The sequence below is a fragment of the Cebus imitator genome, unplaced genomic scaffold (assembly GCF_001604975.1).
Source record: "Cebus imitator isolate Cc_AM_T3 unplaced genomic scaffold, Cebus_imitator-1.0 Scaffold163, whole genome shotgun sequence".
Lineage (NCBI taxonomy): Eukaryota > Metazoa > Chordata > Mammalia > Primates > Cebidae > Cebus > Cebus imitator.
The window spans coordinates 161,155-172,323 of NW_016107478.1; the positions used below are offsets into that span (position 1 = coordinate 161,155).

Consider the following 11,169-nt stretch of genomic DNA (forward strand, 5'->3'; position numbering starts at 1 on the left):
ACTGACCATACCAAGTGTTGGTGAGGATGTGGAACTCTCATACACTGCTGGTAGAAATGTAAAATGGTACAACTATCTTAGTTCATGTAGATGTTAATATCAGGGGAATGTGGGTGAGGGGGATTGCCATACTACCACTGCAACTTTTCTGTAGAATTAATTACAAATAAAAATAAAAGTAATTAAACAAGTTAAAATATATGCAATACAACTTTTTAGAGAGACTGTTTATCTTACAAAATAAGTACATTTGCTCAAATATGTCTGCTGGCTGTCATAGACAGTCATTGTCACTGTAGAGAAGGTCAGCAAGGCCAGGCGTGGTAGCTTATGCCTGTAATCCCAGCACTTTGGGAGGCCAGGGCGGGCAGATCACCTGAGGTCAGGGGTTCGAGACCAGCCTTGCCAACACGGTGAAACCCCATCTCTACTAAACATACAAAAAAAAAATTAAACCCCATCTCTACTAAAAATACAAACAAACAAACAAAAATTAGCCAGGCGTGGTGGCAGGCACCTGTAATTCCAGCTACTCAGGAGGCTGAGGCAGCAGAATTGCTTGAACCCAGGAGGCGGAGTTTGCAGTGAGCCGAGATGGAGCCACTACCTCCAGCCCCGCCTGGGTGATAGAGCGAGACTCCATCTAAAAAAAAAAACAAAACAAAACAAAAAAAGAGGAGGTCAGCAAATTTGTAATGCTTGCATTTTTATAAGAGAAACCTCTGTAACCACTTTGTTTATTTATTGAGACAGGGTCTTGCTGTGTCCAGCCCAGGCTGGAGTGCAGTGGCATGATCATGGCTAAGCACAGGCTCGATCTCCTGGGCTCAAACAATGCTCACACCTCTCAGCCTCTCAAGCAGCTGGGACTATAGGCTGCACCACCACGCCTGGCTAATGTTTTTGTATTTTTAGAGATGGGGTCTTGCTATGTTACCCAGGTTGGTCTCAAACTCCTGGGCTCAAGCAGTCTTCCCACCTTGGCCTCCTGAAGTGCTGGGATTATAGGCATGAACCACTGAGCCTGGACACAACCTATTTTTTTGAGACAAAGTCTTGCTTTGTCCCCCAGGCTGGAGTGTAGTGGCGCGTTGTCGGCTCACTGCAACCTCTGCCTCCTGGATTCAATCGATTCTCATGCCTCAGTCCAAGCAACTGGGACTACAGAGATAAGCCACCATGCCCAGCTATTTTTGTATTTTTAGTAGAGATGGGGTTTTAGCTGGTCTCAAACTCCTGGCCTCAAACTCCTACCAGCCTCAGCCTCCCAAAGTGCTCGGATTACAGGTATGAGCCGCCACTCTGGCCCCTGGCCACAACTTTAAATTAAGTAATTCTTTTAAAATATTTTGCCATGAGATAAGAATGAGTTCATGTGTGTTACAAAAATAATGTGTGCTGGGGAGGGACACTCATCTATAATGGAGCAAAAGGCTCTCTGGCTACCACGGTCGGCTTTGCTGCCTTTGGAGGGCTAGGAGTGCTAGGGACTCCACAGAGCTCTTGAGCTGCCCTCATTGAGGGAATTTTGTGTATATCCCTCACCCCTTGTGGGATGTACCTTTGAAATGCATGTTTTACACTGGTTTCCAGCTTTCCCAGTGCAGTTATACTTCAGCGGCTCCCAGTGGTAACCTGTTTGAGAATGAACCCATTACTGGCTGTTATCCCTTCCCCATCCCCTGCTGGTGCTTTCTTCACCTCCCAAATAAACTGCTTGCACTCAGACCCTTGTCTTAAGGTTGGCTTCTAGGGAAACCCAAACCAAGACAAACACTAACATTTTTTCAGGCATCCCGATGGATCATCCTATTGTTACACCCTGGGCTTGGGAACCTCATTTGGTGACCACTGCTCTGCTCTGCCATAGTGACTACATCTGTCTGTCTAGCCTCTCCTTGCACACTCTCCCAGTGGCAGGCAGTGCCCGCCCATTGCAGGGCAGCTATGATTGTAAAAGGGTCCTTTGGATGTTGAGCTGAAATCTGGCTTGTTGTGACCTTTGCCCTCCTGCCTGGGCAGGGCTGTAAGAGGGCATGGAGTTCTGCAGTTTGTTAGCAGGGCTCTGCTGGGGCTTCCAGCAATCCCTTGGGAAGGAGGGCACAGGGCCTGGCCAGGAGGCTGGACCCCTGGCCCCACCCAGCTTGTCTCAAAGTAGCTCCATGTTCATTATATATTGGACTTTCCCAGAAGCTTTTCTTTGGGAAAAAAAAGAGCTCCACAGCCAAAAATTAAATGAATATAATCACCACCACATTCTCGTTCAGTCTCTTGAAGTGGTTCTGCAGGTGACTGGGATGAACACTCCAGCACATAAATCTTATAAAAGTAACATCAGGTTCTAGCACCTCCCTGCTTGCTCAGGAGGGTAGTGATCTCTCCCACTCCAGTGTGAGACGCTGCCAGGTTGTGGGAAGCCCTGGGCAGGCCAAAGATAGCCTTTTACAAGCCATGCCACCAGACTTAACATCCAGGTTCTTACTATGTCTTCAGCACCACCTTGCAACATGGACCACAGGTAATGAGTGGGCGTCACACGTAGGCAGTCTTGCTGCATCCAGGTTCTGAAGATCAGCTAGTGGGCACGGCGGCTGGTCATCTGCAATGCCTTGGCAAGGTGAAGCATGGCTGGCATAGCTGCTCACTTTACAAGAAACTGAAGCCCACAGGAGGAACAAGTTTACATCGGTTGCACGGCGTGGTTGTTTTAGTAAACACTGTTAAAGAATGGGACTTGATTTGCTGTGTTAGGTTCTTATCAATACCTAAGGGTGATGGTTCTGATCACCATGAATACGGTACTGTGCTTTGGCTTTTTACCTTGAGTCCACAGCATCCCTGGGCACAGCTCTGGGAAGCTCCCCTTGTTCAAAGTGCAGGTCCTCCCATCCTCATCACTGTGGGCTGCTCAATGCCTGCCCTGGGCCTAAGCAAGCCCAGGTCCCATGGGCTCAGACCCTGCCATAGTCCTTTGGCCCTGAAGGCAGTTTCACCTTCTCCAGCTTGACCCTTGGAGCTCCTCCTTCTCAGAAAGTTTACACCTGTTCCCAGGTTCATGGATCCACTCCCTTTTCCTGGACGTGCTGCAGCATTAGCCAGGGAATGGGGGTTCACCAATAATGAGAATGGATGAACCAGGAAGTGGGGGATGATTGTAGAGATGCAGAAGGTTCCGAAGCCTGACAGGTGAATGTACTGAGGCCAGAGCCAGGGTGCAGGAACCACCTTTCCTACTAAGCTTGGATTTGAAGGGCTTATTAGGAGAGGTCTCTGCTAGGTGGTGTGCTGGTAAATGTTTGTCTCTCAAAACAAAACAAAACAAAGCCTGTGATAGTTAATTTTATGTGTCAATTTGACAGGGCTATGGGGTGCCCAGACATGTGACCAAATATTATCTTGGATGTGTCTATGAGGGTGTTTCTGGATGAAATTAACATTGAATCAGACTGAGCAGAGCAGGTTGCCCTTCCTAATGCAGGTGGGCCTCATCTAATCAACTGAAGACCCGAACAGAACAAAAGGACTGAATGAGTGGAAAATCCTCCTGCCTGAGTGCTTAAGCTGGGACATCAGGCTTTTCCTGCCTTCAGAGTTGAACTCAAAGATGGGCTTTTCTTGAGTCTTGAGCCTACCAGCTTTTGGACTGGAACCTACACCATTGGCTCGCCTGGTTCTCAGCCCTTTGGACTCAGATTGCAACTGCATCGCTGGGTTTCCTGGGTATCTAGCTTGTTTACTGTAGATCTTGGGACTTCTTAGCCTCCATAATCACATGAACCAATACTATAAGTCTATTTCTCTGTCTCTGCATGTGTCTGCCCTTCCATACAGTCATGTGATGCATAACATTTTGGTCAATGACAGACGGCATATACAATGGTGGACCTGTAAGATTATAATGCTGTATTTTTACTGTACCTTTTCTATGTTTAGATATACAAGTACTTACCATTGTGTTATAATTGCTCACAGTATTCAGTACTGTACCATGGTTTACAGGTCTGCAGCCTAGGAGCCATAAGCTACCCCATATAGCCTAGGTGTGTAGTGGGCTGTACCATCTAGGTTTGTGTAACTACACTGTATGATATTCACAGTCATGAAATTACCTAACAACACATTTCTCAGAACTTATCCTCGTTGTTAAGCGGTGCATGCCTGTGTGTGTGTATCTCCTACTGGTTCTGTTTCTCTGGAGAACACTGATTAATACAACAGACAGAACAAAACAAGCCCTGATTTGTAGTGCTGCTAATTTCTGTGGTGAAAATGCTCCTGCTGTGGGTAATTTCAGGCTGCCAATGTCACTGAACATGGCAGTGGAAGGAGGACAGTATGATGACCCCTGTAAGCTGGTACAAGTCAGACCCGGCACACCAACGACCCCCTCCCATAAACACCTTTCTCACCCCTCCTCCACGATGGATCAGACTTCAGGTCTGCGGGTGAGGTTACTGGAAGTTCCAAGGACACGCGTGTGACTTTTCTTCTACTTTCAGCTTCCGTGAGGTCAGGTAGTGAACAGATTCCTGACACCCTCCTGTAAGAAAGTTGCTAAACCAAGCCAAGGCCCCTCAGGTGGCCCTCTTGCTTCCTCTCAGAGGTCTTGATGCCAGCAGGCCTATGGCTTGAGGCTTGTAAGGCAGCTGCTGCTAAGATTCAGATTTGGAATTGGGAGCAGCAACATATAGATTGTCCAGTCTAGAACCTAAGCCCAGCAAAACAAGGAGCTCTGGGTTGGGCTCTCAGGCACCAGCCCAGATAATGCCTTATTTATTGAGACAGAGTCTTGTTCTGTGTCACCACAGCTGGAGTGCAGTGGTACAATCCTAGCTCACCTTGGCCTCAAGTTCGTGGACTGGAGCAATCCTCCTGCCTCAGCCTCCGGAGCAGCTGGGCCTACAGATACTTGCCACCATACTTAGCTAATTTTCTAAAAATTTTTTTATAGACGGGGTCTCCCTATGTTGTTCAGGCTTGGTCTTGAACTTCTGGCCATAAGTACTCCTCCTGCAGCGACTGAGGAATCCAGGTTCCTTCTGAGATAACTCTCCTACCACCTATGGCCTAGTTGTCATTTGCACTGAGTGAAGGGGAGTGCCAGGAGACCTCATATAGGTTTTTATGACTTTTGTTTACATTCCACTGGAAAACTCCTAACATAAGGACACAACTGACTGTAAGGAAGGCTAGGAAAGGTAGTCTAGCTGTGTGTCCAAAGGGAGGAATGCATTTTAGTGGATAACTAGTGGGTCTACCAGTTTGTAGATGAGGACAGTAGTCTCAACAGGATTAACTAACTTGCTGAAATTGGCCACAACCAAGTGACAAAGCCAGGCCTCCGCCACCGTCATCTATCACCTGGACTGCAGTGGTGGCCTTCTCTCTGGTCTGCTTACCACCGTGCACACAGAGGGATCCTTTCGACACATCCCCCAATCACACCCTGACGGTGATAGAAACAAGCTTGTTCTTCCAGCCCTTGCCCCTGGGCTCATGGGTTCAGTGAGAGCAACTGAGTTGGGGAATGGCACAGCCTGCACTGGAGCCCAGATTTGACTCCACATTTTGGTCCCCCAAGCAAGAAACGACAAACGCCAGCTTCCAGGCCATACTTTTATTCTAACAGAAGCAGCAGCCTCACAGCCACGAGGTCATGTGTTCCAGACAGTAGACACAGTGCCTGCGGCTGCAAGAGCCTGATAGGGGAGACTCATGCCTTTCTCCTTGGTCCCCATGGCCAAAGAAGAAAATAAAAAGCACACACCATACACTGCCACACCCATCCCCACCCCTCCTTTTCAGTAATATCCAATTATTCATCCTTCTGGCCAAAGAAACTGGCTACAATTCTGATTTTACAGAAAACCTTCACGCAGCCAAGAAACTCAGGGCTCTGGAGGGGAGAGGTTTACTCTGACACTTTCCACATGCATTGCCCCCTGGGACAAGTTTAACTCCACCCAAAACTATCACATGGATGGCCAGTGACAGGACTGGATAAAAAAAAAACAAAAAACAAAAGCCATGAACTCAGCTCACCATGCTAAGACTGCCTCTTTCCAGGCAAGATTTTACTGGAGCAACATTAACCTGAGGGTGATTCCAAAATACCTTCCCTTCCAAGCCCCAGGTTGTGGGTAAGGTCTGGATTTTGGTTACATGACTAAGGGCGACTGAGGTTGCTGGCATCTCTGGCCACGGTCCCAGTGGCTTAGGGATGGAGGCTCCACTGGTAAAACAATGGCACTGTTGGATTAACTAGCTCGTGTTAACCATTCATCTATAGCAAGTAGAATCATCAGTTTTGCACCGAGCAAGGAAGCACATGGGTCTCCTATGAGAACTAATGCCAGGATTCACATGCTTTGTAAAATAGAGAATGAGGTTTTTTCCTTCTGCCCCCACCAGAGGCCAAATGGGTTGGGTGGTTCCTTTGCCTTCTGAGTGCCTGAATGCCCCCAGCCCTCACAGGACCGTGCTCAGACACTAGCAGTGTGCCAAGCCTTGGGAGGGATGGGTGAACACTCTTCAGTCAAAGCATGACTATAAGAGGATTGTGGGACCTGGAATGACAAGGCAGATGTTTCCCTGCAAGCCAGGTATAAGCGTTTCTGAAAACGAGAATGGGAGCTGGCCTTGGGGCTGAAGGAAGTGTCTTGAATGACAGATAACCCCCAAGCGTTCACTAGATCATTTATTTTTCCTCTGACTGTCCACCCAAATAAGGCTCTCCATGGGTTTTGCAACCACAGTATCTAAGACAATCAGAAGGGTTCCAGGGAGGTCTTGTCTGTAGTGATGTGACAGATGAGGAAACCGCAGCTCAGAGGACAAAGGACTTGCCCACCTTGCACAGCTCGCTGACGGTAGAGAGGGACTGAAACCTAGGTCTTCCGACTCACACCTCACAACCATGACTGGCTCAGCTCCCTTAATTCCAGCTTCCCTTACATGACAACAATTCCTTCTCAGATTCGGGTTTTCACCTGAGGCTGGGCAGTTCTTAAGAGGGAGTTGCATAAACAACCAAGCTTTGAGTTATAACAAGCAGGGGAAGGATGTAGGGAGGCTCATTTCCCTCTAGAACGGAAATGGAACTTTTCTCTGAGCTTAGGATTTGTAAGGCACTGAAATTAACTACAGCTGGGGTGGGGAGTGGTGGGAGAAAGAAAAAAAGAGAGATGAGTGGTTGGAGAAATCAAGCTGATGCTCTTTTCTTCCAGCCCCACAGTGAGAATTCCACAGAAACATGATGGTGGACTCCATTTTCCTACTTGATGCTGTCCACTCCCCAGTCCCCATGCTGCAGAGCAGCGTAGACCCACTCCCACCAAGACAAAGCGGGTTTTGGGACAAGATGAGGCCAGCAGCGTTGGTGAGCCAAGAAGAATGAGCCCAGGTCTCCTGGATCCAATTCAGAGCGCAGACCACTTTCTCCATCTAGGTGTCCCAGACCGAGGCTAGGGCAGGATTCAACCCTGGAATGCCTTCTCCAGGAACACAGGCCCCTCCGAGTGGACTCAGTGGTGGCTGGGGTGGGCCTGCAGGCCGGGGCATAGAGGAGGAAGGGGCAGGACGGCACCAAGGATGGTGGGGAGAACTTTGGCCTCGGACCTGGCTATGGCACAGCACATCTCGGGCCTCCCTGCCCCATGGCTGCCCTCCTGAGACCCGAGGGTGGGGAAGAGCTGTCCTTCTCCTGTAAGGGCTCGTCTGGCTGATGGAGGCGATGGCAGGGCAACTCCAGGGCATCCCCTTCATCATTCCAGCCAAGGCCCACGGCTGTGCACAGGTGACCTGACATGGAGCCTTTTCAGACTGCACTGCAGATGTGATGCTGAACGGGAAGCAACACGAGCTAGCACTTACCCGGCACCTGCAATGTGACCGCTGCTCAACTCAGATGACAACCTGCAGGTAGGTATTACTATCCCCTTCAGCTGATGGAGAGACCCAGGCTCAGAGGGTTTAAGGGACTCACCCAGAGTCACACAGCTAATGAGTTCTAAATGGGGAACTGGACTCAGGCTTGTCTGCCTCCAAACCCCACATTCTTTCCATGCCACTGGGCTGCCCCTGGAAGCCAGGAGGAAGGTGGTGTTGGGCTGTCAGGGGGGGATTTCTGGAGGGGTTTCTCTCTGAAAGCGTGGATCTGGGAAAGCAGCCAAGCTCCAGTGAAAGGAAGATGCCTGACGACTCACATGTATCCGTCTCTCCAGGCGGCCTCCAGCTCAGTGCCTGGCGGCCTTGCAGATCTTGTCGTACACCTCGGGGAAGGCGTCCTGGCAACCAAGCTTCTCTCGCAGCTTGTGGTACAAGGAGCCGTCGAACATCTCCCAGAATTCCTCCCGGTCCATGTAGCAGTCGGCATACAGCATCTGGAAGCTGCAGAGGCGGAGAAGCCGGTGAGGACGCCAGGAGGCTTGGGGAGCGTGAGGTGTGAGAGAAGCCCAACCGCTTGCTCTGAAGCCCAGAAAGGGCTTGTGGAAGGTTTCCCTTGTTTAACCCCCTTAACCTGGTGAAGGAGATGGCGCAGGAATTCTTGTCCCCCTTTTGCAGGTAGGGAATTGGGTTAGGTAGCTTAGCAGTGGAGGCAGAGTCAGGAGTAGAACTCAGACTGCTGGGCTTCTGCCCCTCTGCTTGGCCAAAGGCACAGGTGCCTCCCCTGATGGGGCTGTTTTCCTTTCATGGTTACTGACTTTCAATAAGCTGCACATATTTAAAGTGTACAACTGGATAAGCTCGACACAGGTGTGCAGTCACTGCCATCCAGATCGTGGCTATGTCCGTCAGCCCCACACTTTACCCGCGCCCCTTGGTTATCCGTCTTCCTCTGCTACCACCAAGGCAACTACTGATGTGCTTTCTGTTAGTATGGATTCAGGTGTGTTTTTGGGAATCTTTTATCAAAGGAATCATACAGTATTCTTTTCTCCTGGCTTTGTCTGTGTTCCACTCCAGTTTACTCCGGCTGTTTCTGGGCAAGCCTCTGTCCTGGGCCTCTCCGTGGTTTTCACATTCAGGAATCCCTCTCTCCTTAGCCTTGGCCTTTCCATCGGGAGCAGTCGGCCCTGGACACAGCTAAGCCCACACCTATGACCTGTCCCATGGGGGCAAGTGGGGTGACTCCCATTTCTGGCTTGAGCAGCTGGGAGGGGTGATGTGTTCACTGGAGGAGGGGGTGCAGGGAAAAGAGGGCAAGTGGTCCTGCAAGTCCACCCCGCCCAGCTTTCGTGCCTCACCTCCTGACCCAGAGGCTGCCACAGTTCCAGGGGCCCTGAGGAAGCAGTTCTTCAGGCCTGGGGCTCCTGGGTCTGGACAGAGCTGGCCTCACTCCCCTGGAACAGTACCCTGGGGCTCTCAGTTAGAGGGACCACACTACACTCTGGGCCACTCACCCATGCACGCTGCGAACAAACTTCTCCAACTGCCTCATGCAGGGTCTGGCTTCAAAGTGTTTCACACGCGGCTCCCCGTATGCTCCAATGTCAATGTACAGCTCTGCCTCATTTCCCTTGGGGTGCACCAGGCCTGGCTGGCTGGGCAGGATGAATGGACACAGCCAGATGGGGTAGACCTGGGTAGACCAAGGAGGTAGGTATTGGTGCTTTTTCTCCAACAGGTGACAGGCTCATGGCTGGCCCGCTCATACCCACGCAAATGGTTTTGCAGCATTCTCAAGACCACCCCCCACAAGGTGCTCTTGGCTTCACTCCTTGCCCCCCAGCCCTGGCTGAGAACACCCTGACTCCACTACCCTGGAGGACACAACTGGAGCAGCTCACGGGAGTGCTCGCTGACAGGCCCTACGACTCCTCTCCCAGGGGGGCCATCGCTGAGCGGGCTGAGGCCTCGGTAGGCATAGGGACAAGGGCCTCATCTTAAAGCCAGGAAAACTGCGGCCCAGAGGGCAGCTGTGCCCAAGGTCGGTCACACTGTTCAGGGGAGGAGACCATGGATTCCAAGGGAATGCGCCTGGTGCGCCCTCCTTGCCCTGCCCCACTCACGTGGATGTCATTTTGGAAGGTGTGCAGGGCCTGCTGCAGGCACTTCATGGGCACCAGCATGTCCTGCACCACGTGGTGCTGCTCGTACAGCTTGCGCAGGGTCTCACCCTGGGTCAGCTTCAGGAGGGAGATCTTGGGAGGCACCATCCAGCCAAAGAGGTAGCGGAAGATGGGGTTGTTGCCAAAGGGGATGATGTCCTGGAAAACACAGATTAGGGATGGAGAGAAAAAAACAAGGGTTGAATGTCTCCAAGTGCAAGGCGTTGGGGACCAGGTCCCCATTCTGTGCTCAACAGAAGCACGGCAGGGTCCCATTCCCCTCTTTGGAGGGGGCGAGATGGTACCTAGGACTTTACCAGTTGGATCTAGGTTTTCTTCTCAGCTCTGGCATTTACCAGCAATGACGACCCCGGGCTAGTTACTTAACTTCTTTGAGCTCAGTTTTCATATCTGTAAAATGGGACTTGTGAGGATAATGAGATATTAATACCAAGTGGAAGGCACGCAACCCCGTGGCTGGGGTCTAATGATGAGGTCAATATCATTCCTGGTCTAGCCATTGGCGTTCCATAAATGTTTGAGAAACGAATGCTGTTGAATGAGCACAGTGATACTCAGGGAACTTAGGCAATCTCCCTCAGGGCACACAGCCAGAGACAGCTCTCATGGGGCGGGTGTAGTCAGGCTCAGGTTCGACGAGGAGCCCATTGGTTTGTAGCATCCCCTGCTCACAGCCTGGCCACTCGCCTAACTCCCCCAGTTTGGTGTCCTTGGAAACCTTCTTGGGCAGAGGCTGTTCTTCTCTTCCATGCCTCAAACTGCCACCAGGCAGAGGCTGCCTCACTCAGCACTGCTGCCTCCTGATAATGCCCTCCACAACCCCCCCAGCTCTGCCCACCTCCAACAGAGACTTTGGCCCCTGGCTCACAACCTTCCTCCTTGCTTGAGTCCTGCAATGTTCCTGAGGGTCCCCAGTATCCGCGGATCCCTGATTCTCACAGCTCCAGGAGCCCTTGAAGCCAGGGCTGCTCCTCCATTCATTAGACAGTTCTGAGGGGCCTCTGAGATCAGGAACTAGGTTCAGTGCTGGGTGCTGGGGAACCAAAATAACTGAGACATGGTCTCTGGCACGGTGGCTCACGAGGTCAAGGGATCGAGA

The 11,169-nt window shown here is 50.9% G+C and overlaps 1 protein-coding gene across 3 annotated transcripts in view; it reads right to left on the reverse strand.

Annotated features, from left to right (window-relative positions):
• Positions 1 to 5,598: 5,598 nt before the first annotated feature.
• The window catches only part of DHCR24 (24-dehydrocholesterol reductase), a 37,058-nt gene continuing 31,487 nt past the window's right edge, over positions 5,599 to 11,169 (reverse strand). The window contains exons 7-10 of one of the 3 annotated variants that reach the window (XM_017543978.2): positions 10,011 to 10,208; positions 9,402 to 9,580; positions 8,205 to 8,388; positions 5,599 to 7,840 (exon numbers count right to left, since the gene is read on the reverse strand). In XM_017543978.2, the coding sequence (XP_017399467.1) occupies positions 8,235 to 8,388; positions 9,402 to 9,580; positions 10,011 to 10,208 (531 nt within the window). In that variant the 3' untranslated portion in view covers positions 5,599 to 7,840; positions 8,205 to 8,234. Of the gene's footprint in view, positions 8,389 to 9,401; positions 9,581 to 10,010; positions 10,209 to 11,169 lie in introns of all 3 variants that reach the window. The other 2 variants (XM_017543977.2, XM_017543976.2) reach the window with 2 other exon arrangements.